The 25,942-nt window shown below is 34.0% G+C and overlaps 3 protein-coding genes across 9 annotated transcripts; all 3 read right to left on the bottom strand.

The window, feature by feature from the left end:
- Positions 1-1,412: 1,412 nt before the first annotated feature.
- LOC126714235 (protein HEAT STRESS TOLERANT DWD 1) lies at positions 1,413-8,835 on the bottom strand. The gene is made up of 12 exons (XM_050414282.1): positions 8,671-8,835; positions 8,411-8,577; positions 7,771-7,849; positions 7,233-7,415; positions 7,020-7,118; positions 3,525-3,690; positions 3,297-3,403; positions 3,011-3,150; positions 2,838-2,910; positions 2,288-2,403; positions 1,988-2,105; positions 1,413-1,873 (listed from the first exon to the last, which is right to left on the bottom strand). Exons 1-12 carry the CDS (start codon positions 8,716-8,718, stop codon positions 1,742-1,744), a joined length of 1,428 nt encoding a protein of 475 aa, XP_050270239.1. The 5' UTR covers positions 8,719-8,835; the 3' UTR covers positions 1,413-1,741.
- Positions 8,836-10,880: 2,045 nt separating this feature from the next.
- LOC126714234 (uncharacterized) lies at positions 10,881-16,284 on the bottom strand. 7 transcript variants are annotated; one of them, XM_050414274.1, is made up of 12 exons: positions 16,037-16,284; positions 15,905-15,961; positions 15,728-15,779; positions 15,536-15,609; positions 15,324-15,454; positions 14,992-15,115; positions 14,669-14,824; positions 14,259-14,569; positions 13,410-14,174; positions 11,738-11,860; positions 11,581-11,648; positions 10,881-11,090 (listed from the first exon to the last, which is right to left on the bottom strand). In XM_050414274.1, exons 1-12 carry the CDS (start codon positions 16,059-16,061, stop codon positions 11,087-11,089), a joined length of 1,890 nt encoding a protein of 629 aa, XP_050270231.1. In that variant the 5' UTR covers positions 16,062-16,284; the 3' UTR covers positions 10,881-11,086. The 7 variants fall into 7 exon arrangements, with proteins under 7 accessions (XP_050270231.1, XP_050270232.1, XP_050270234.1 ...); XM_050414275.1 differs by having other exon boundaries at positions 14,735-14,824; positions 16,037-16,282; XM_050414277.1 differs by lacking the exon at positions 15,728-15,779 and having other exon boundaries at positions 16,037-16,283.
- A 1,044-nt stretch (positions 16,285-17,328) lies between these two features.
- LOC126714233 (uncharacterized) lies at positions 17,329-21,168 on the bottom strand. The gene is made up of 2 exons (XM_050414273.1): positions 20,797-21,168; positions 17,329-17,939 (listed from the first exon to the last, which is right to left on the bottom strand). Exons 1-2 carry the CDS (start codon positions 20,897-20,899, stop codon positions 17,596-17,598), a joined length of 447 nt encoding a protein of 148 aa, XP_050270230.1. The 5' UTR covers positions 20,900-21,168; the 3' UTR covers positions 17,329-17,595.
- Positions 21,169-25,942: the final 4,774 nt, after the last annotated feature.

The following is a 25,942-nucleotide window of genomic DNA, read 5'->3' as shown; positions in this document are numbered from 1 at the left end:
TTTTTTTTTTTTGTTTGTTTTTTGTTTGTTTGAGAAGGTGGAGACACATGCCTTGTAGTATGATAATACAAAAGAATAATAATAATAATAATAATGGCTTTTGGCTATTTACAATTTATTGACTACAATAATGGCTATTAACTATTTACAATACTACTATTTGTCTTGCATTTGTTGGTTACAAGAGTCTATTCACCATGTACAATTGTCCCTTTACTGTTTGCAAGGAGATCCATAATATTTCTCACATGCTTATCTTTATCTCTCAATTCTAAATGATATCAAATTCTGCCCCAACAAAGTGCGGTGAGTCTCACCATTTTGAAACAGTTAAGGAATCTAGGTGGGGGAGGGAGGGTGGGTGGGGGTTTAATTTGCCTGCCTAGAAATTCCGAAGGTTATTAATTTGTCTTGTAATCGATTTGCTATATTCAATTCTCACCCTTTTTCTTCTGCTCGCATCTTTAGAGTATTTTTTTTTTCCTATAACTTTTTTCTTCTTTTTTGATAGATTTCCATTTATGTATTTCTTTTTCCATTTATATAATAAGTTAATAACTCTTGGTTATTTTTAGAATCAAACACACCTAAGGGAGAGAGAAGAAATGATATTTCAACACAAAGACACAATACAAATTTCACTCAAAAGTCATGATAACTTTTAAAGGAAGGTATAGTTTATTTTTTTTATATGCAAACTTCATTTATAAAAGAAAAAGGAAATCATTTATATTTTAACAATGTTTTCTAAAGGCTCAAAACCTACAAAAGAAAAGCCAATGTTGAAATAAAATAAATAAAGCAGAACAAGTTTTATTTGAAAACATTAAAAAAAAAAATTATTACATTTTAAGTAATAAAAAAAAAATCGCAAAATTCTAATGTTATAATTTATCTTCCTCAATAAATTTTTTGTATAAATAATAAAATATAATTATTAGATAATAAATTCAAAAATTTAGAATTGTTTTCAAGTTAAAATTTGAATTTTGAAGTGCAAATAAGTTAGCAATTTTGTTTGTAATATAGTACGAAATTGATAATTTAATATGTCTAACTAGTATCTTTCTTTTCTTTTTTCCTTTTGTAGTGAATCGTAACTGAATTTTGAATTTAAAAAAATAAATCACAAAATAACAAGTTCATGTGTAATTAAACCCCTAATAGATCAATACGGTATAAGAAATATGTTATTTTTCATGTGTACACGCGTGAGTCGCTTATAACTTGTCCTCCTGAACTCAAATTTGGGCTCCGTCATAATTCCAAGTACGCGAATTTTGGAGGCCAGTTGCAGATAAACTCGTATCTTTTACTACTTTTTCTTTAAGTGGCAATGGCCAATGGGTTATCTACAGTTTGTATTTGTGACGCAGTTTCTCTACAATTGTGGCTGGTGACTGGTCATGAGATTGCTAAATCTTGCATTGCTTTCGCAGTCTTCTTTATATGACAAATACATTAAAAATTACAAAATTGAAGCAACTCTGAGGCTTTTCAAAACTTTTGGGAGCAACAGTAACAACACACCCAGAATATAAAAAATTATAAATAAACAAAAAAATCTGGGAAATATTCGGCCATAGTAAGGGCAGTTCAACCAACCCTAATCCGAGCTCCAGGCGATGTATGCATTAAGGCAACAGCTGAGGTCTGCCATCACATCAATGCCACCTGGAAACATACAGCTGATGCATGCTATCACACCATTGAAACATATACCAAGGACCATATGTGAGTTTCAAGCACCCTCTGAGGGGAGGGTGGTCTGTATGTTTGAAGGCATCAGGATGTTAAAACCATCTGCTGCAGTAGACACAATCATTCCCGGAATCTGGGAATGCCAATGAAGTTCTTTCAAGTCTTTCTGACCCTGTTTAAAGTCAAAAGCACAGTTGATTTAACATGCTGAACTAACTCTTCAAGATCAAACAAAAGATATATATATATATATATATATATATCTATAGGAAAGAGAGGGATTTACCTGGTGAACAAACAGAAGTTGTGGAGGTAGATCTGCAGGAGCATTTACTTGTTCTTTTGTTTGAGCTTTGAACTCTGCCTCCTCTTCCTCATCCTTTTCTAATGAAAGGTCCCATATTCTAGACAAGGAAGCCAAATGAAGGAACAATCCATTTATACTTCAGAAAAACATAACTTAAAGGAAGAAAACAAAACATACTTCTATTCAGAGAAGAAAAATAGCAAAAGTACAAACTTATGTTTGGATGATCCCTTCTATCAGGTTTTTCAGGCCTTGATTGCATTATTACATGTTACTTACGTGAGTTGATTGTCCGATGATGAAACAGCCAAAGTAGAGGCCTCATGTGCACTCCACTCAATGGATGTGATAGGGTGTTTATGGTATTCAAAATGTGCTACTACAGAATCTCCGTCCTGCTCACAAAAAAATCACATCTCACATCAGCATTATCAACTAATATCCTTCTTCGGCAGAACAGAAACTTGCAGTCAAATTAATAAAACAAAAGGCCTTCATATATAACAATAGAGCAGGATGAGAGAAGAAAAAGAACACTAAGGTAAGCAGAGTAACAGAATCAAAAACCAAGTTACAGATCAACTTGGCCAGCTTTATCAAGACTAATAACAGCCCCATTTAGGAGTGTGCCAGCAACAGATCTGAATTTATAGATTTAGCAACGCAAATCATAAAATTGAAGTAGAAGAACAGGAGATTGAAGTTATTTCAGATGAGGCACAAGAAAAGGCAAAAAGATTGATGCTGTAATACACTAACAAGCCTTACTTTGAGAATTTATCAACCTCAAGAAAATATGAAAGAATATCCTAAGTCAGACCAGGCATACCTTGAGCAATCTGAGATCGCGAATAGAAAATGTACCATCGTCACTTCCAGATGCCAACATACAGCTAGCCAGCCTAATCAGAATCAAGAAAATGCCAAAAATCTCATTAAATAAATGAAACATGAGACAAGTAAGGATTTTCGGCTCAAGGAAAAACTGGAATTATTAAACACCTGTTCCATGAAATGACATTCACATCTGCATTATGTGCCTTAAAAGATGCTGCCGCTGACTTCCCTAAACGGGTATCCCATATTGCAATAGTCCCATCCACAGAACAAGAGGCAAACACATGAGGTTCTGTAGGGCTCCACTACACAGAAAAGAGTTGGAACAAGAATGGTTACAGGAATGAAAAAATAAAAGAAAACTATTGAAGTTGAATCATCAGCTTCAAATGCATATAGTTAAAACCCAAAAGATACAAATCAACTACTGATGCACGGTTCAAATACATACTTGCAGATCTTCAACACTTGCAGCATGACCAATAAATGGAGTAGCATCAACATTCCATGTTGCACCAGATGTAGGCTCCCACAAATAAATACAATTCTTGCAGTCCCCTTCAGACAATGAAGAATATCATCAAAGCATTAGACCATTTTCCATACATTAAAAAACTAGCAATTAAAGTTCTTGTAGTGGAGAAGCACAAACAAAAATAAAAATACTATCTAACAGTACCAGATACAAGCCTTCCAGGGACAAGAGGACTCCAGTCTATAGCATAGCCTTCATCTTTGTGCTTGAACTTCATTAAAGGAGCCTGATTGAAAACTGAAGAAGCTCCCTGGGCACCTTGCGATTCTGATTCTGCTAAACTATTCAGATGAGAGCTGAAGTCCCATACCTGCTCAATAGATTAGCAATTATTACAAAAAACAAATGTCACAAGTTCAATTTTTAAGTTCCTATTGTTTAATTCAATTTTTTTTTTTCCATTTTCCAAAAACTTTAAAAAAAAAAAAAAATCATATAAAAACTGGATTAATCATGTCATAATTTTTTTGGGTAAGTTACACATACACCTAGTTGATTTTCAACTTACAAACTCACCCTCACTCTTTTAGGAGGGGGAAGTGCTATTTGAAAACTGTGCCACAATTTCCAAAGAATATTTTATGTTATCTTGAATATCTTTGTTGGTCCACTTTCTGAAATTTTGAGGCACCAATGTCAGTCTGTCACTTATAATGGTATATTACTAATAAGGGAAAAATATACAAATCTCCCTATGCTTTCCCCTTAAATCACTGAACACCCCCCCCCCCCCCACCAAATTTTCAATTGTAACACTTAATCCTCCTATGGTATTATTTTATGTGTAAACTGTTAATTATGTAACACTAAATCTAACCTCCCGGAGGTTTTGAATGAATGTAACTCTAAATCCCCCTGGGTTTTTGAGTGCAACACAATTCCCCATGTAGTACTGTTTTATGCGAAAATCATATGAAAGCATGTCATCACATGAGCAACTCACAGTTTGTTTACATTTTTCCCCACTAAAAAGAATGTTCAGTTTATTTACAAAATTGCACATTACACCCCTAAAGTTCCAAAATTTGGTTCACTCCCCTAACATTAGGGTTTGTTTTGATTGGGAGTCCTATCCATGACAGTGCTGAGGTGGCCATTAAGTGCCACCTCATCTAAAAACGATGTTGTTTTGTCCACGTCAGTAAAAAAAAATATATAATTTAATACTTTATTTTATTTTTCGTTATTTATTTATTTTTCCGAATTTTAATTAATAATTTTTTCTCTATCATCACTTTTTCATTTTCCATTTGGTTTCTTAGGAAACAAACATGGACACAAGCCCAGGAAACAGATCTCAGCAAACCCACACACAAACCCAAAAAATCAAGATAAGAAACATAGCTCATCCACCATCACCTCAAAGCCTCAGTCCCAAACTTTAGGGGTCGGCTATGGATCCTCAACAATGTAGTTAGGGTCAGCCACATGTATTATTTTCCTCCATTCTATTCTACCCTAAGTCATACTCTCTGTTACTTCTTTCCTAATTGACATGTCTTTTTTTTTTTATTTTTTTTTATTACTTTTACTAATGTTATTTTTGGTCCTCCTCACCTTTTTACGTTCCCTCAACTTGGATCAATTCACTCTTTCTTACTGGTTCATTAATTGCTCTCCTCTGAACATGACCAAACCATCTCAAGCAACTTTCCCTCATCTTTTCATCTATAGGGGCTACCCCTATCTTCCCATTTTCAGAAAATCATACAAAGTTTTCTTTGCCAAACACAAACAACTCAAATGGAATGGATTTTCCAACATTTTGTGGACATCCAAACAGAATGGATTTTTCCAACCTTCAAAAAAACCCTAGCACAAACGCAATTACTTCCCACACAACAATATTTAGACCTACTAACTATAAACTCCCCAAAAACAATTCCCTACGAAGCTTGGAAAGGTATATTGTAAAACAACGAATTAAATATGAGAAATCAAAGATGAAAACAATCAAAAAATGTATGTAAAACATTAGATCTTGTGAAAGAAAAGTAGTGAAAAGAAAATATTAGATCTTGTGAATGAAAAGTCAAATTCAAAGGGAAAATAATAATGTAAATTTTTTGTGAAAAGAAAAATTAAAAAACGATAAGATTTCAAGAAAAAGAAAATCGGATGGATATGTGTGAACTGTGTAGGCACCATAGTGAGCCAAGAGCTTAATGGGGTCCCTAGTGTAAGGACCATAGCACTGGCTGTCTAAGATGCCATTGTTTCTATCAGATCCTCTGCAAAAATAAGTGCAAAGACAGCTTTCCGAGGTCCCGTATTAAGGAATAAGTACTCGGCTGCTTGTCAGAGGACCTCTTTTTGGGGTTTCAACTTTCACTTGCTCCTCTATTGCAATTTGTAGTAGCACATTAAGAAAGTGCAGGGCCTTCTGTATTCGTATTTTCTGTTTTTGTTGTTTAGATTGAGATCTTATTTCTTCCAACTCCACTTGTTCTATTTCATTTCATAAATGGGTTTAGATCGAGAGGCAAAGAAAATCATGTTAGAATTTTATTTTACTTTACTAGTTTATGTAATTTTTGGATTTTAAAAGATTTTTTAAAAAGTTTTTCTAGGCTATTTAGTTGATGTGGCATAATTAAATGACATGACATGTTTTCATTGGACCAACTGTCATATGTGATAGTCTTTTTTGATAAGTTCATATGTGCCTTAGGTGGCATTTAACTGCCAGCTAGGCACAAGCACGGATAGAAGGGTTCCCAATCAAAATGAACCCTAATGTTTGGGGAGTGGATAAATTTACAAACATTAGGGAGGAAAATGGAAAATGCCCAAACTTTAGTGATGTAATTTGCAATTTAGTATTTTTTTTTAATAAATAAAAGATTTTAAGGCCTATTCCTACAAATGTACATAGCTGCATATTATAAGCAGTTCATTATTGAGTGTCTAATTCATGAATATCTAACCACAACTTGGACACTTTGTTAGGAACCTGGCGATTCCTAAAGGGGATGGAAGGGCAGTGCATGGAAATGAATAGGAATTGTAAGGAAATTGACTTGATCCAAGGTAGTCACCCCCTCCAAAGAATTTAGAGTTGAGAAAGACAATAAAAGATTAAGAGAGAAACAACAAATTGGTTATTCTTATTCAATGCTTAATTGTGAATTACAATGATGTATTTTAATTGACTAACTAATCTGCCATGTGCTATTACTAATATCACAAGTGTTTTATACAAAATACAAGTGATAAATGTGATTAGCATGCTAGACTACTACCTTTTTTTCCCTGATAGTTAATTAGTGTGCTAGACTCCTAACAAACCCATTCTTGCTTATCCAAATGTAACTAACTTTCCTTATCTAATTCAATCTTTGGGATCTCATTCATCTAAGGTATTTGGGGTTCCTAAAACATTTTCTTTAATTAGCACCTTTCTTGGGAAAAGAGTGAAGAAAGGATGAGGGTTAGGTTTATGATTTCAAACCTAAACAACCCCATAAATATGTGATGCAAATGTTATTTTCATGCCCTAAACTTGAGACTCCAGAATCTGAATTTTTATTGCCATCATTCCACAATGACCTCTGCTACATTGACAGCAAGACAAGAAAACTAACCAAAAAAGGTATCCAAATCACGAAGAAACCACAATATATGGACACGAAGTCTGACCTGCACATGACCATCATCTGCCCAAGATGCACATATATGGGGATTTTGTGACATAGCACGAATACGATTAATACATCCTTCGTGAGCTACCTTTCGCAACTGTAAAGGCAAACAAGATAAGGGAAAAATATATCTAGATTAGGAGAAGAACAGGCAGTGTAGATAGAGGTCAGTCATGAAATTAACAAAATGTCAAAGAAAACAATATGTTGCCTGCAAAATTGGCGTCCCAGATCCACCCAGCTCCTCATCTTCGCCATCTTCATCACTATCACTACTCTCACTCTCCATATCAGCATCGTCAGTTGCGGGTTTGGAAGGCACTAATTCACGTCTTTTTCCAGTGATGTTAGATACTTTAAATATTCCAATAGAGTTCCAAGAAGGTTTCTCTGCCTGCAGAAAAGAACGGTGATGTCAAGATAGAACTTGGGTAATATTTGCGTAGAAAATATCAAAGGAGTAACTCTTGTATTGGCTGAATTATCAAATGAGTAAATCAGAAGGTCAAACAAACTTGAACATGCCTCTCCAAAATATTCAGGAAAAAATTGCTACAGCATATTGGAGTAACATAATCCTTATTTTTTTTAAGGAAAAAACAAGGAAAACATAAATACGTACTGATGCACCAACACTTTGCAAAGACCAACATAGGTTTCCACATAGAGATGATTATACCAGGAGTATATTTATGTTCACTCCATAACCATATATAAAGACATAAAAAAAATAAAAAATAAAAGCTCACCTGAGTCCCCGCTACAAAATACACCGTGTGTGGGAACTCTGTCCGAACCAACCCCAGTGTATCACGTACAACATCAAAGCTGTCAAAACAAATTTTTTTTTGATAAGCAAAGCTGTCAAAAATGATTTCATTCTAACAGTAAATAAGACTTTTTTTAAAAATTAATTAAACAAGAGAAGGAGGGGGGGCGCTGCTTATGCCTCATATATGCTCAACAAGCAGTTTTGATTGGTCCCAGAAAAGAAAATATCAAAAGTTAACACATTCTTTTTCACTTCCTGCAATCTCTAGTCAGAATGAACTGCTAAGGTGTGAAAATAATGTTTGCATCAATCTTAACAATCATGTACAAAATCTAATCTTTCAAAACTAATTAAATTCTAATACTAAACTAAATAACAAGTCACTAAATTTTCAGCTTGTCCACATCAATAAGAGAATTAAAAATGTATATTTTCCTTAACCCACCTAGTATTCAACAAAAAGATCACCTTTTTATGTCTATTTAAGCTTCTGTTCAATTTGAAACTTTCTGAGTTCCCCAATTTATCAAAAACCCACCACTCAAAACTCCAAATCCTACCCTTTTTTCCTCTACTTTCCCATTAACCAAACAGAAAACAAAGAGAATTAAAGGCACCTCAGGCAGGGCCACCCAATATGGAAAGCGTGGAGTGAATTGTAAGCAGAAGGGTCACACTGAAGCTCCTCTCCTTCCTCCAATTTGTCCACACCTGGTTGCCACACCTTCGCCGGCATTGACGGTATCGAAGAAGACGACGAAGACCCATCTCCTTTTTTCGAGTCCTGCACACAAAATCACAGATGGTTGTCAAAAAAGTGAACCCCATTAACTGAAATAACTAACCCAATAACGGTAAGGAAGAAAAAAAATTGAACCTTGTTCTTTCTCTTGGCTTTCTTTGGGTTTTTTAGGCTGCGAACCATTTCTGGGTCTCTTTCAGGGGACGATGGTGGTGCAGACAGAGTTATGCAGAGGAATGAGCTGTGGAAGGGTTTTGGTTCAGCTAGGGTTTTTGTTTTATACGCTTGTAAAGAAGTACCACAATATTTTTGGGTATTTGTAAGAGGTACCTTTATCTTTTGTGGTATTATATTTGGTTACATACATTTGTAATAAATGACTATTAAGGGTTTCGAATTTAGTTTTTTTTTTTTTTTTTTTTTTTTTTTTTTTTTTTTTTTTTTTTTTTTTTTTTTTTTCGACTTAAAATACAAAATAATACACTTTTAAATTTGAGGTAATTTTTATCTCAAAAAAAAAAAAAAATTTGAGGTAATTTTGAATTTTTGTTTTTGTTTTGAGAATCAAGTAATTTTGAAGTTGATCCTTCAAATTTTAAAATTTAGGATTTTTAATCCTAATTTTTTAAAGCCGTTTTTAATATGCCTGTAGATGTTAATGATGTGACCATTAAATGCCAATTAAGAAAAATTCTAGTTCTATAACTTATTTTATACTTATTTTCATAATTATATAATATGATTAATTGTAAGTGGTGGAGAAAAAATTGTAAATCTATATGAAAGTGGCAAACAGTTAGTTACAGTTTACTACATAAGATAATTATGAAAAAATGTGTGATAAATGTTGTGGTCCAAAAATAACTCGTTTTAATTCATGCTTAAGTCATATCAATTATCAACATTTGTTTTATTTATTCATCACATAATTCTTTTTTATTTGATTTTATTTTATAAATTCAACATATGAGTATATGACACGTAGCTTCACATCATTCATTTTTTTTTTTAATATTATTTTTTCTTTTACTTCTTCTTCTATTTTCTTTACCCTTTTTTCTACTTGGGTTGCATTGAGTTGCTAATATTCTTAAATAGTGATGACCCTTTGGGCTAGCCTTTGCCATCGTTGGGTTCGGAACAATCTTTTGATTTGGCTCATTTTTCTTAAATCTCTAGCTTAAAGTTTGTGATTGATTTAGTGGTTTGGAGATTAGGGCCAGGGGTGCTCAGTTGTGAGGGTTTCTGGTGGTTGCAAGTTTGTAACAGTCTATTTCATGGTCGAAAGGTTATTTGGTTTGTGCTTGGATGGGTTATGGCCAATCTGTTACTGACCAAGCCCGTAGATTCCTATTTGTTTGTTTCCACACAAAATTGTTCCAAAAAAAAAAAGGCTTTGTAGAAATGAAATCGACTAAGTTTATGGTAAAAAAAACATTGATAAATTTGTTTTGAATTCAATGTTATATGTTTTTTTGGGTTTATATGTTTTTCTAGGTTTTGAAATGATGAGAATTTGCCTCTATTGATTTGACTTTAGTGAAAACATTTTGAGATGATAGGATAAGAATTGGGTTCAGTGCATAAAGCACTAGACCTGTTGAAATAGTGACATGTGACAAATATTTGACACGTGTTAGCATCTTAATGGGTCCAATACATTATACCCAAGCTAGTTTCGAGATAATATTATTTGAGATTAAAGCAAAACTTAGGTTCATGATGAGCAAATGAGTAGAACGGTGACCCCCCTCAAAGTGCTCCAAAATGTTAGGGATTAAAATATAAAATATAAAATTTTAGGGATCAAGCTCAAAATTATCTCAAATTTAAATAGCATTGCATTTTAGTCCTTTTTTCCCCTAATCAGAAGGGTAAATAAGGGCGAGCGGTGAGACCTACCTGGACGTGACACTATATATTTGTCTTTATCCACCGAGAAACCTTTTATGCACCGAGAAACAAATATCTGACAGTAATAAGGAGGCTTTTAGGGGCTTGAACATGGTGAAAGTAATAGTGAACTCCAATTATATATCCAAAAATATTAATTAATTAATTGTCGTATCCTTACGGTGTTATATCTTAGTTTTTCAAGAATTTTCATGTTGCTGTGTCTCATGTCATGTCATGTCGTGTATGTGTCCGTGTCCATGCTACTTAGGACAGAAGTTGTTGTGGCTGTCATGATATATTGCTGCCTCCTTAAGAGGTCCTAAAGTGTTGGACTTGATGATATTACCTATGTTTGATTTCTTAAAACAGAATCACATACAAGTTGCTTGAAGATAATTTGTGGTGTATTTTGTTGTTTTTAAACATGTCTACAATGTAGTTATATTGGCTTAAAAGAAATTTGTGTTTGACATTGAAAAATACATTGAAGCATTTTACATTTAGTGTAATGAACAGAAAATTCTCATGAATACAGTTGGGCCTGGTTGTCCACATTTACTTTCAACTGAAAAAAATGGAGAGAAGATTTGTAAAACATCTTGGATACAAAAGAGTCCCTTGGCATGATGGTTGTTACATTTATTAACAGAATCTTCTATCTGCAGTTCCAGAGTTAAGAAAATCATGTTAGCATAAATCGAGTGAGGTGCAGATAAGCTGTTAACCTCTTAAAATCACAAACTTGTTACTATGTTAGGATGCATGTCTATCATGTACTGGAATGAACCTAGTCTATGACCTTATTCTTTCCATTTTGAGAATTTGGACTATTTCCACATAAACCATGGTCCAAGTGCATGTGTTCATGAAGATATACTGCAATTACTTGTATTTAATCTCTACTACATGTAAGGGAAGAGCACTTGATACTTATCCATGCAATCTGTGAGGACTGTATCAAAATATAGTTAGGCTGTCACTCAATAAGAAAACAAATGCTACAACAATTTGTTTATCCAATTTCCTAGTGGAGATGATGGTAACATACTGCATTAAGTTTGGCGGATCCATACAGTTCAAGGCAAGCCAAGGTATAGATGATTAAGTCATTCAACACAAATTCAAATTGATTGAGAAGGATCTGCATACCTGTAATTTCTTTTTCTAGTTAGGAGAACAAGTATTCCAAATCCTAGCATGATTGCAACTTTTATTGCCTGAGAAAGGACAAGTATAATCTTAGCATCTTTAATTATGGACCAGAGAAGAAGTCATTCAAGAGCAGTTCAAACAAAAATGAAATGACCTGTCCCACTGGTCCTCCAGAAGTTTCGATATCCTCTGAATTCTCAGGTTTTGATTTTACTATTTTTTGGCAATCCTTCTTGTCTTTATCAGCCTTAATAACAGTTCTGGCGTCCACACTATGCTGAAGATGATGTAAACACATTAATTAGATTATCTCATTACCAGCTTTGAAAAGAAAAAAAAGGAAGGAACCTTCTCCAACATGTCAGGTCCAAGGTTCTGATGGAAATGCTTCAAAAGAAATACTAAGAGTGATTATGTATAACAATATTTTGAATCTGAATACCGCAACTATGCAAGTAGCATATGTCAAAGGAAGAACTAAGATCTTGTTAAAACATCTGGCTGCAGGACAGTACAGGGCAATGGCTCACTATGGATCATGCTATGTGTGAGATATGGATTTAGTTGGTTTATCAGAAGATTGTTTCTACAACCGGTCTCATGAGACATCTGTCCTGACAGTTGCATTTTATCAATGCCTCCCAGACTGCCATGAAGGATGTAAGCTTACAAAAGTGAATTTTATTTTATTAAGATTTAAAGCTAACAATTGGTTACCATCTTGACAATGTTCAAGTGTTAGACATATTATGGACCAAGTGGCCCATACCAATTGTAGGCCCATGTACTTGTAGAACAAGCATATTAACCTTAGGTTAGTTTATGGTTAGCCTAGGGTTAGTCATATATTCTCTAGTATATAAACCCTACATTGGGATCATTGTAACACAGGTGCTTAATATAATATGTAGCCGTCAAGGGCTTTATCACTGTAGACATAGGCTAAACCATGTAAAATTTTGTGTGTGCTCTCTCTTTTATGCTTCCTTTCACATTAAGAAAGTAATGGTTTCATGATATTTAACATCTTTAGCAATTTGATATCAATTGTCTACTTAGATGGGGAGTTCCATGACACATTAAAGGTCTGTTTGGATACCGCTTGTTTGCTGAAAACTGAAAACCTATTACTGAAAATACTGTAACAAAATAATTTTTAAATATAGATAGTGCCGTGTGGGACCCAGCAAAATATATAATCTGCGTTTAAAGTGGAGTTGGCTAACAAGTGCACAGTTGTTATGGGACCAACTTTTTAAACGCCAAACGCAGACGTGCTGAGGGAAGCGCTTTCCAAACTGTCACTAACTGTGTTTTAAAAATGAACACTATAAACATCCCCCGTCATCTAACAAAACCAACAGAGACCATTCACTTTTTTTGTTTACCTTTCTTATGCTTTATTACTTCTATTTCATACACTATGTGACACCAGTAAAATCAGAACATTGTGGTTGTATTTGGTATCTATCTTCTCATTTTTTAAACATAGATTTATATATAGTGAAAGATTTATCAAGTACCACTTTCTTATTTAAAGGAAGAATTTCTTGAAAAGGGAAAAGTTTTAATTCCTTTTATTTAAGTTTACAAATTTAAACTCAATTATTTGCCAATGTAACAAGCAATCAAAAGAATTGGGGGAAGTGCACCCTTGACACGATGGTCACTCCACAAGTATAAGTACTTGTGGGGTGTGAGGGGTAAGGACCGGAGTTCAAGTCTCTAAAAGGGAGTTTCACACACATATACACTTAAATTAAGGTAGAGTAGAATTTTTATCTTGTATAAAAATAAAAAAAAGAATTGGGGGAAAATTCAGATACCTTCTCCATATTTTCTTGCATAGAAAGATTCACATTTCCTTGATGGACCTTTGGCTTAGTACTGCAACCTCCCATTAGATCCATGACTTTTTTACCACCAGTTGTCACACACAGCCGTCTTGCTTCATCTGGAAATATCCAGGCACCAGAGCTTTTAAATAAGTAATGATTATCTTCACAATAATGTACTGATTCCAGTTTATGGGTTGAAGCTCCTTGAATATTGAATTCTTGTAAATTTGTAAATTGAATTTCCCTTCTACTCTCCTCTATAACTGGATTGCCACAAGAATCTTGCTTGCCAGTGAACAAACTAAGAGGGTGTCCACCTGAATACTCATCAAGGATTCTCCATGATACTGTAGCCGTTTCAGTTGTGGATATTCTCATCAAATCTTGATGAGATTTCTCTTCCTCTCTAGCGACTTCTTTTTGAACTACATTGAATTTATTCTTAAGACTTGAATTTGTTCCTAATATCTGAAATTTCTCTGTGTTCAACTCCTCTAACTGTCCAGTGTCCTGAGATAATTTACTCCTATCTGAAGCACCAAATAAATTAATTTGCTCTCCTCTTTTTCTGATATCTGTTGGGGTATGTTGCAACTCTTCTGCAAGAAAAAGATTAATGACTCTTCCTGATATTGACTGTTCAGTCTTAGTAATTTGTGTCTTGCCTTCATTTAAGTGTTGACTTTTCAACTCTATTCTAGACTTATTTGATTGAGATCTTGTTGGTGGTGATTTGATGGGAGACCTCATATCCTGCTTGAAATCAAGAATTACGAATCATAATTGTAGGAAACAAGATATAAAGAGAATATTAGTGAAGTAGCATACTAAATTTACCTGAGCTAGACCACTTTCAAATGCACTTATCATATTCTTCACATTTCTAGGAGATTTCCCTAGCTGACTCTGCTTCTGAATGTTATGACCACGATCTTCCCCCAGATTGTGAGGTATTGAATTGTTTGAGGCAGCAACATCTAATCGAGAACCTCCCAACAATAAGGAAGTTTCATTGGAAGAAATTGCTTCTGTAGGAAAGTCAGCAGGCAATGACTTGCTCTCATTCCTCTCAACTAGTTCCTTGTGACTTAGATGGACATCAACTCCTTGTGGCGCAGAAATGGTTGATGAAATCTCTTCATATCGATCTGCATCATTCTAAACAGGTGAAATAACCATTAAAATAATCAATGATACTGCACCTTTTTATAAAAGAATTAAAAGATCACACTACAAAGTGGTAATACTTAATGGGGTTAACTGCTTTTGATCATGATGAATTCCTTTTATGCTCTCAGCACCAGATTTCTCACCCTTGCAGAAAGAAAGAGGTTTTGATACCACTTTGGAGGCTACCTCTTTGACACTTACTCCTTCAGTTTGAAGGAGGCTTCTTTGAGAATCTTGAGAACATGGAGCACTCAAAACATTGAGATAAAGCCTTTCAGAAAAGATGCATATAATACCACATTGACAACTAGAATTTTTGTCATTATTTCTTCCTATTACATTTCTTTTTCTGCCCTTTAAGGTTTTATTTATTTTGGCAATCAGGTAAGCAAAATCTGACCTGAGAGCTCATGCCTGAAGCCCAAAGATGATGCAACACTACTACAAGCAGTAGTAGCACCCTGTGAAGTTCTAATACTGCTATTGAGAAGCTCATCTTGTTTCTTTTTCAATGCAGATTCTCTCTACGAAAAAAATGTAAAAAGACATACTAAACAACAGCGAAAATAAACAATTCATTCCACATAGATAAACAGCAATGCAAAACAAAAATACAGGTAGATATCATGCTTCACAAATGAAATAGAATAAAATATACTAGCAGTCAGGAGAACTTTGAAACTGGTCAATAATTACATTATTGAAAATGAGGATAGAAAGAAGATACTGTACCATCATACGAATTCGGCTACGTTCTTCTTCACTGAGGACAAACTGCAACTTCATATGTACGTGACCACCTCCTTCCAGGGGAAAAAGGTCATCCCAAAGACCTTTCTCCACAATAGACTTGATCTCAACCCCTGTCCCAAAACACATTGATCCTCATCTACTTTTATTCTAGAATAAGTAAATGATTTCAAATAGGAAAAGTTTCTACAAACCTGCATGAGATATTCTGATCCCATCAGCATCCTGAAGTGTAACAATCAAATTGTCACGAAGAGATGTTAATGGACTGTAAAAAGTGAAAACAGGCACAACTTTATCATCATGGCCAAGAAAATAAAGTAACAAAGATGAAAATCAACACGCTATTTTGAAGTTCAATGTTTAGTGAATAATATAAACATTACAAGGAGAAGTCTCCCTTGTCCCAAATTTGGTACTCTATTTTCCCCATGGAAACTGCATTTAAAATATATACCTTATTAATTTTGAACCAAAAAAGAAGAAGAAAGAATCAAAAAGAACATTGTAGACATCTATGAAGGAATATTAAATTAAGTTAAAAAGAAGTAATAAGTGCCAACCTTTTATGCATATTGACGAAGAAGCTAATGCATGTGGTAGCCCCATGAATTCCAGAACTGGAGTTAATGATGTATGAAAATTAGATATTAAAATAATTCATGAGTACAGTTACAAGAGACAGTTGTTAACACCTGAAACTAGGATGATTCCTGGCATTGTATGACAACAAATTTGATCAAGAAAGTTGTTTCTTTCAAGTTGAAGTTTTGAATGTTTGGTTTAAGCAAATGCAACGGCTTGTATCCTGCAGAACTCGGGTTGTCACAGTGAGAGATAGAGAGACATGGGATTGGATTGGAAGGAGTGGATATGGTTGGACTTCAGGGAAGTAACAAAGTGGGGTCTGCAAAATATTTTTTACCAAATAACAACCTCAAATGTTGTGAAGCAAATCCCAATTTTTGTCTCACTCATGGCCTGCGAGTCCTCCGGAGACTAGCTACTCACTTCTAAGCTAGACTTTTTAAACAGCTTCCTAAAGTAGTAAAATTATAAAAAAATTTGGGTTAATTTTGAATTTTATAATGCAGTCGATTCGCTTTTAATAGGAAATCGAGTCACTTTCAATTTAAAAAACATTTGTCTGTTAGCTTTTGTTATTTCCAAATGCAAGTGAGGGCGTGAGACCCATTTGAAGCCTCCTTAATAAGTGCACAAGAATACCCGTTAACAAAAGCCTTTAAAAAAAGTGTTTCATTTTATTGTTGATCAATGTTAGACTATTCATGGTTTGTGCTTGTGGCTGGATTTTGAGTCTTTAATGTTATAAATCAAGACCATCAATAATGATCTAACTATCTAAGGGCTTCCAATAATTACTTTGATTATTAAATAATAGAATTTGACTATAAATGATGCTAAAAATATTATAAAAATTGATTACTTAAAGATTACTAATTGATGTGCCACCAATCACATTTATTATCACATCATTTTTTTTTTTTACCACATCAATAGTTTGTATGTTTTATGTAGTAAACCGTAGTATTTTTAGCATTTTAATTTGTGTACATGCAATATACTAACATAACAACTAAGAAGGGAGTGATGACATGATGTCTTTCGCACTTCAGCAGACGAGAGTCATTCTCTTTCTAGCCTCAGCTTAACGAAAAAGTCTAGTGCCACAACTCGCCCATGTGGCGAGCTGTTGTTGGTGGAAGGGTGATGGTGGGTCCATGTGGGGACACCCCTTCACCAACTACAACTCGCCACATGGGCAAGTTGTGGCACTAGAACTACTCCACCTTAACATATCTAACCTTTACAAAACCTTATGAAAATAAGTGAATAAATGATTGTATATGGCACAAGTTGGGAAAATGTAAGTTATAGTCGTCAACCATAACTATATGTTTTAGTGAAAGGCCACATTGTGCCCTGCAAGGCATCTCTCTCTCTTTTCCACGAATATAGGGAAATATGACTTCAATATAGCTTTGTTGTCTAAATTAGCGAACCCAACAACAGCAGGACTTGGTTGCCTTCAATGAAGAATGCTTTACCGTTTGTGGAGGAAAAACTGATTGTAATCAGGATCCTTTTTCCGAATTGTATAGCTATCAATACAATGTTAAAGCCGTCATCTAACTCAGTTCAAATCAATTTCACAACACTTACACCTAAATGGGAGAGCCTGTCCCTTGTAACATGTTCTCTACAACGAGTTTTGATCAAAGACAAGCATCAACTAAAGACCTGGAACAGATTTTGCTCGAATAAACTGTTTGAGAGTTGCCTTGTCTTCATCAATTTGTTTCTTCTCTTGAGAATCCTTTGGTTTGATTTTTCTTTTCTCCTCCAAAATCCACTGGAAAAGTTCACGCTGCTGATCTTCAGGGATGGGCTGCCGCACTTTCACAGGCTCCATTAATGGTGGAGGGAAATCCAATATCTCAGGAATTGGGATATCTGTATTTGTAATAGGATCAGAGGGGACTTTTGCTGCTGCTTTCTCATCTCCCACACTTTTTTCTGAAGCTTTACTATTAACTATACCTGAATCTTTCCTGCTTGCCCTCACAAACATGTAAGCTGCAAGAAATGCTAATTTGTAAGTGGTAAAATAAAAAGGTACATGATAATGGAGTGACATTATTACGTTGGAACATCAGGAACTCCAGAGATAAAGAATAGAGGAGATATTAAAGATCATGCCCTGACTGCACTTATTTAAGTTCAGATATGATCAACCAAAACATTAACATTGTCCTGATCTCATCATCAATATCAACTCATTTAACCAACCATTGACCCTAAGGAAAATATTGGTGACAACATTCATTAACAAACTTAGAGAAGGACCAAATTTAATTCCAAACTTTTAAAATTTCTTATAGAAATTGATTAACAACTGTAGCTGAATTGGCAAGAAGATATGCTGTTTGGACCAATTGGATGTATTATGTGGCATAGCCCAGGAAAGTTCCATGCCCCTTGCAGCTTTTACCATTGATATTTAAGGAATATTGAGATGACAACAACAAGAAGAAGCCTTAATCCCAAAATTTTGGGGTTGGCTATGGATCCTCAATAGATTAGTTAGAATCAGCCACATCTATTATTTTCCTCCTCACCCACTTTTCACTGCAGCCGGGGTCTGATGCAGCGTGTTGCTAGTAGGGGATGCCCCAACGATTGTCTGTATTGGATCCATTCATAATATAGTGTCTAAATTTTACGTTGTCCATCAACCTATTGCAACCTTCCTCTTTTTTCTAGGCTTGGGACTGGCTATGAGCAAATAAATGACACTAAGCACAGACACAGGCAGAGTTATATTTAAGGCCTATTGAAGAAAAAAAATTGAAATACACACGACCAACTCCTCACTTGAAATTGTACTTAAAAACTTACAAACTCAACAATACCAGTATAACAACATCATCTTGGTGAGTTGGCACCACACATCAATAGACACAATAATAGTTCTTCTTATACTATAGTTAGGGAGATAATGACCAATGAGCTATAGCTCAACTCATATTTCCTCCGCTGATAATAAATGAATTAAAGGTGAGGTAGTGGGTTCAAGCCCCACTAGGCGTGTGTGTAACTTACCAATAAAGAATTACTTAAGGAGATAATGAAGTCTATCCAATTAATGATCCAGATACTCCAGTTAAGACTTGCACACTTGAGGTACTCAGTACTGACTTTATCAAGGGCAGCTTCTTAATAGTGACATATCTAAGCTTCTAAGTGGTCAAAATCAAGCTGTTTGAGATTTAATATTTTGATCCCATTAATATCCACCTAACAGACCACCCACTCATTACCAACATTGTATGGATGATAAGAAGTATCTTCAGGCAGCAACGACTAACTTATGAAAGGTGGTAAAGTAGTAAAATCTTCTAGTCCAATGATCAGGTTATCTTGTTGTTGCATATCAGAATTTTATCAAATACCAGGAAAGACAGATTTTAAAAATTAAAGATGACTAGGTCTTGGGGCCCAATGTAAAAAAAAGAAAAAGGGAAAACACACGCACACACATACCAACTTAGTGGCTTAGTAATGGGAATCCTATTTATTTGTCAAAATCCATTTATCATGATGTTTACTGAAAATTTGGAGAAACCATCTTTTTATAATTCAAAATGTTCATCTAGCATTCTATGCTCTGTCCCTGTTACTAACCCTTTAAATGGCAAGGTTTGAAAGTGCATTCTACTCCCCAATGGGCTAAAAAGGCTAAAACTTCCTTTTCTCTCCCTTGAGAGGTGGCCTGGAGGAGGTGGAATTTTTGCCCAGTCTACTTTTTATGTGGAGTTTCGTGATGATTGGTTTGCATCTCAGCTATTAGGTTTAAATATTCCGGACTCAGTTGTAAGTGACAGCTGGAACTCTTGCATTTGGCAGCATGAAAATTTAGATCATCCTCAGGGTGATATAGTTGAAAAATGGCAAAAAAGAATCAGATTTAATACTGAAAATTGAAGCTGAAATCCAACTTAGTAGTTAGTACTTTAGAAGGAAACCCTTCCAACTCGTTTCAGCCAAGTCTCACTCAATTATCTCTCTTCCTGACTTAACAACCAAACCACCGGTGGCTAGTGGCCCCATGTGCACTTCTTTAATCAAAATAAGCCCATCAATACCCAAATTTACAATTGAAAAGAAAAATGTTCTACATCAAACTAGTGAACAAATTTCACCTTCTAGAGGAAACACCCCCACCCCCTTCTTCCTGGGAAGCCAGGCGACCCTACCAGTTGCCTCCATAAATAACAAGACAAAGTGTTGCCCCAGCAGTTAGTGCTACTAGTATGGAGCTAACAATGATAATAACAAGTTAAACTTAATTAACTAATGAACACTTGTTAGTCCAAAAAATATCTCATATGCCACTAATTTAGGGAGCATGTATTCCCATCCTGTTAAATATTACCTTATGCAAATTCTTTAGCAACATAGCTTACTATTGGCATTGCTAGACACTCTCATTGGACAGCATTGGGTACATTTCCTTTCCCTATTTCACTTCTTATCTTTTTTCCATTGAAAAATTTTCCTTCACAACTCTTAAGTCCTAAATTTCACCCAACAAAAGGGTCCCACTAAAACAGCATAAAACAACCCCCCCAAAATATATATATATAGAGTCATAGGTCAAAATAGCACTTAAAAACAAAAAACAGTTCAGCACCAGCTAAAAGACTCATCTCAGTCAATACGTCAAACACATTATAGGCAAAAATGAAAACCAGCCAAAACCCATATCACTTCAACGAATCTTATGCTTATGGGAACAACCCATTTCTCAGTACTCCACAATGAAACTAAAACCATAAGAGTTTGAGCCAACCAATGAGCCAAATTCCAATGAAAAAAAATCACAAACATGAATTGCCCACACAAAGAAAGAGAGGAAAATGTAGGGGCTGACCTCCAAGAGCAAGATTGGCATTCAAGAGCAAACGCCAAATGAGTCTGTAGCGCTTAATGAGGGACTCTTTTGGAGGCAAAGGTGGTGGTGGCGGCTCCGACATTTATGTTATGGTACTACTACTACAACTATTACTAGAGTACTGCTGTATCAGTGTCTGTGAATTGAATCTGAATGATGAGCAATCGAGTCTTTTGGGACTAGCTCAATGGTTCTTTGCTTCGAGTTGGTGGGGGTTTCCATTCATGACAATCGTTAAAAAGTCCACTTTTAGAAACTTGTTGATCACTCCAGTGAGTCCAGTCTGTCGTTCGTCTTGACCTGGTTATCCTTCTTTCTTTCCTCTTTTATCTTTTTTGACCAGAACTTGACGTGGTAAAAAAAAAATTATAACCATTAACAACCGAACATATAAAACTTGTATTTTTACAGATTGTTGAGGTGGTTACCGTAACATCACTTTAAGCTAAGTAATACCACTACTAACATTATATTTCTCAAAAAAAAAAAAAAAAAAAAAAAAAAAGATCTGTCATATTCTAAGGAAAAAAAAAAAAAAATTGTCATCTCAACAATTCTTTAATTATTTGTATGTATAATTTATTTAAGGTAATATAAATTTTACTATATAAATCTTATAAACTAATATATTATCAATAATTTAATATTTATTTAATATTTTTAATCATAAATTTGTTATGTGGGGTTGAAAATTTAAAATGACATTAAAATCATATTTTTACCATATTAATTTACGTTAATATATAAAATTTTTGTTGTAATATTTTTTTTAAAGTAAAATTTATAATATTTTTCATTTATTACTATTTTTTGGTTAATACAAAATAGAATTTCTATTATAATCTAATTTAAGTGTATATGTGTGTGAAACTCACTCTTGAAAACTTGAATTTCGGCCCTTACTCCCCACACCCTACAAGTATTTATATTTGTGGAGTGACCACCGCACTAAAGGTGTGCGGTAGTATTATTTCTTAAACCTAGAGGTCTCGTTGCCAATATTTCAAGACATTTAGTAAAAAATTGTATATATATATATCCCACACTCTTTTTTTTTCCTTTCAATCACATTAACAATAAAGGTATTTTAGTTTTTTTATTTATTTTTAATGGAGGTATTTTAGTTTTTTTTTTTTTTAATGGAGGTATTTTAGTATATTTAATAAAACCTTAAATATATTAAACCCTATACTTATGGAGTTATAGATATTACTATATTTGGAAAAAAGAGAGACAAGAAACTGTGAGGCTGTGATCCATAAATAGTTAGTGTGAGTTTGGATAGTGGCAGATTACACGTTTTGTGTGTCTGCGTTTTTTCCCCTGGATCCTGTGCACTGTTCACAGGACCCGCAAATATAGAATCTAGCAAAATCAACTTTAAAACTGGGTCACACGGCACTATTTACACATTTAAAAAATATTTTATTACAGTGTTTTTAGTTTTTAATTTTCACCAATAAACGGTATCAAAACAGACCCTTGTTATAAAAAAAAACCGAAGTCAATTTTTATTTTTCTCGTGAGAGAGGTAGTTTTTGTCAATTTCTTTTATTTTGGGTCATGGGTCCTATTGGGTAGGTGAAATTACAAGCCCAAACCCAGCCAATGTAATCAATGGCCCACCCTTTACTTTGGGCCTCACTTCAAAGGGTGGCTCTTTCCTGTGTCCTGATGAAAATTAGGCAAACTATTATATTTTTTTATATATGAAAATTTTCAATTTTGTCTGTATAAAAAAAAAAAAAAAAATTAATGTCACTTTGGTTCCTGGTTTTTGAAAATGTGTCAATGTGATTCTTCTGTCATTATGAGTAACTTTTTTTTTTTTTTTGGTATTAAAAAAATGGCATTCTAAACCCTAATTTTTAAAAATTTTAAATTGTTTCAATTCACCATTATCCCCCTCATATAGTCTTCCTTTTTATTTTATTTATTTATTAATTTTTTTTTGAGAATCCCCTCATATAGTCATTGTTAATGAAAGGGTACAAAAAAATCAATCAAAATGCACTTGAGAATTATGTAACCACTAAAGACCCATAACATGAACACTCAGTGGTATTTTTTTTTTCTTATAAAAAATAAAAACTCAAGAAATAATCCCACATTCATGGGAAAAAAATTTGTGAATTTTTACCAAGGACAAAATTTTTGGCTAAAACTTAAGGTTTTTAAAAAATTAGCCTTACTATAGCCATATGAATCATATATTGTATTTAGGCCCCAAAAAATCATCCAATAATGACTTTGAAAATTATTTAAAAATCATATATAATTTTACTATAAAATAAATTATTTATAATATCAATAAATTACAAATAATAATTTGATATCTTACCAACTTATTTACAAACTTAAATGGTAAAATCTCAAATCTATAAATTATATATGTATTACATGTATACATATTTACATATAATATCATATATACTCAAAATCGAATTCTATTCTCATGAATGATTCATAAACACATTATAAATACTTAAGTTTAATTAACTTGTTTGTTAATATATATATATATATATATATTTAATGTTTTTCCTAATTGACCACCAATTATGCAAAAATAGCTTGAATCATTTACAACCTTAGTTAACACTAGCTTTAGTGGACTTTACTCTTGGATAAAATTTTGATATTTGCTTTACCAATAAATTTCTATTTGAATTGAGCTATTTTTGAAAATGATTCGGGCTTGGCTTGAGAAAAAGTTTTGTTGGTGTTTATTTATTAAGCAAACAAGTAAAGCTCAAACTTAAGTTTTTATTTATTACTAAGTTTTTATTTAGATATTAAATGAGTCAAACTTAAATACGATAATGTGTTCGTGAACAAGACTATTAGTAAAGATGACAAAAACTAACTGTCCCACTTGATCCTCTCTATCTCGTGTTGCCTTGCGTGGCTTTTCCCCACCTTAAAGAGGTAACGAAGCGGAATGGGCTTGCTTGAATGCACTTGTGTGTATATATAGTGGGATTTGCTAGGTTAGAGCAGGATAAATATATATTATCATCCCTAATGAGGTGACTTCAACATTAATGAAATAAAGATGAAAGAGAAATGCGAAGGACAGTTGAGAGAGAGAGCAGGACCAGGGTGAGCAGAATTTATGTTCAAAATATAATTAATTGAACAAATTCAACACTACTAAGCAGGACCAGGGTGAGCACTACAAGAAAATTGGGCTATTGCGGCGGGCCAAAACCGCCGCTAAAGGTACATTTGACCTATAGCGATGGGTGTTATTGCAGCGGGTCGTCCCGTCAGTGTTGCAGTGCCGCTATAGGTCGATTGCGACGGTCGCAAAAAGCGCTGCTATAGATGTACCTTTTAGCGGCGGGTGAAGGTTTATTGCGGCGGGCATAAAACCGCTGCCATACGTGTTCAGAATTCGTGGCATTGACTTTTAGCGGCGGGCAAACGGCGCCGCTATAGGCAATTAATCAAAACAAACTAATTGCACTTGTAGCGGCAGGTAGAAACACCGCTATATGTTTCAACCTTTAGCGGCGGGTGATAAGCGCCGCTATAGGGAATCATTTAAAACAAAAAATGTGCACCTTTAGTGGCGGTTTTTGCCCGCTGCTATAGGTCTTTTTTTTTCCCCCCTGTAATAATTTTAGCTCCACTAAGACAATACCACAAATTTAACCAGATAACACCACAATTGTCTCAAAACTAACATTATATTAACATAGAAATATATTATCAAATACATAACAATGTCTATAACCATTATCATAAAATTAACAAAAGAAAAGATGTAGTCATTTGTACACAGAAGGAGTGCCATCACACATTGCGTGGCCTTCAATCCACAAGCTAGGCGGATTCAATAAAATCATAATTTAAAAAAAGATCCTCATTTTATTCCTTAAGCATTCTTATGGACATCCACACAACCAAGAGTAATTTTTTGATAAATATCATTAAGCAACCAACACATATTTAAGTGTTTGCCAATGATACAGGGCATTCAATGCTTGTTATAAAACCACATTAACAACTATGTTGAACTTAGGATACCTCATCAACACGGCACAACAATTCTTGCAGCAAATTAATATTCACATTAAATTGAAGAAACCAGTGATTCTAAACTCACATTTTGCATATAGGCAGTCCATCATTCCCTTCTCCAAGTCCAGCTACACAACAATGAAAGAAATTGCATAAGTTAGGATTATAATGCAAAGTTACCAAGTCAAAATACATAAAGTTATTATTTTTATCCATGCTTCCAGAACATATCCTTCAATGCATTAATGGGAAAAGAACAAGCTCTAGAATTGAATAAGGATTTCTATCTCATTCTTAGATTTTTTTTCCTTCTCAATTGGTAATTACACACATTCAGTAAGTCATGAACAATAAAAATTTCTCTCAAACTATGCATTTTTATGAACCAAACCCATTTAAAATAAAAGGGAATAAAACTACTAATCACTCACTTTATTCTGGATAGAGAAATTGATGAAGTTGGTATCTACCAAAACCCGATAAGGCGGTCCCAACAAGGTGTTGTAATTGAAGAAAAGTGCCAGATTTCGTAGTCCCCACCAAAAACAGTAAAATAACTTCTATGGAAAATCAATTGACTCCACTACACCAGTTGACTCCTAATGTGAGCCTATTTATGTAAGATTTTTACAAATCAGTGAATTGCAAAGCACAAATAAATATATTACTTTTATAACCAAGTTTGCAACTTTATTCACAAAGCTACAATTTTGTAACATAAAACCAGCTTAGCAATCAAATTTATGGATATAACTAAGAGATCCTTACTTGTGTTTTCTCCTTTGAAGCACTATTCATTGTAATCGGAACTTGTAATTACAGTTTAGGAACTCAAAATTTCAACTTCATTTCCATAAACCTCTCAATTCAATAACAAACACTGAAACACACTCACACACATGTACATGTACAAGCATGCTACGCCAAATAATATATACCTTCATAATGTTTGAACTAACACTGTCAAGTTCATACAGACATCATATCTCTATAATTTGCATAAAAATATATGCAATTTGAATCAGTCACAAATATCTCCGACAAAATATAGGACACTAAAATCCAAAAACCTTACATTGAAAGGTGAATCAATTACCTT

This window comes from Quercus robur, chromosome 2 (assembly GCF_932294415.1).
Source record: "Quercus robur chromosome 2, dhQueRobu3.1, whole genome shotgun sequence".
NCBI lineage: Eukaryota > Viridiplantae > Streptophyta > Magnoliopsida > Fagales > Fagaceae > Quercus > Quercus robur.
Note: the sequence above shows the minus strand (reverse complement) of the source record. Positions and strands in the feature narration are given on the sequence as shown.

Excerpts from the sequence above, each read along its gene's own strand:
- LOC126714235 (XM_050414282.1), bottom strand. The coding sequence starts at position 8,718 with ATGGTTCGCAGCCTAAAAAACCCAAAGAAAGCCAAGAGAAAGAACAAG. Across the intron at positions 7,119-7,232 it reads CTGGGACGCCAATTTTGCAG|TTGCGAAAGGTAGCTCACGA; the intron begins GCAACATATTGT and ends TTGCCTTTACAG. Across the intron at positions 2,911-3,010 it reads AATGTCATTTCATGGAACAG|GCTGGCTAGCTGTATGTTGG; the intron begins GTGTTTAATAAT and ends GATTCTGATTAG.
- LOC126714234 (XM_050414274.1), bottom strand. The coding sequence starts at position 16,061 with ATGCCAGGAATCATCCTAGTTTCAG. Across the intron at positions 15,962-16,036 it reads AGGAATCATCCTAGTTTCAG|TTCTGGAATTCATGGGGCTA; the intron begins GTGTTAACAACT and ends CATTAACTCCAG. Across the intron at positions 15,610-15,727 it reads GACAAGGGAGACTTCTCCTT|TCCATTAACATCTCTTCGTG; the intron begins GTAATGTTTATA and ends CACTTTTTACAG.
- LOC126714233 (XM_050414273.1), bottom strand. The coding sequence starts at position 20,899 with ATGTCGGAGCCGCCACCACCACCTTTGCCTCCAAAAGAGTCCCTCATT. Across the intron at positions 17,940-20,796 it reads TGCCAATCTTGCTCTTGGAG|CTTACATGTTTGTGAGGGCA; the intron begins GTCAGCCCCTAC and ends CATTTCTTGCAG.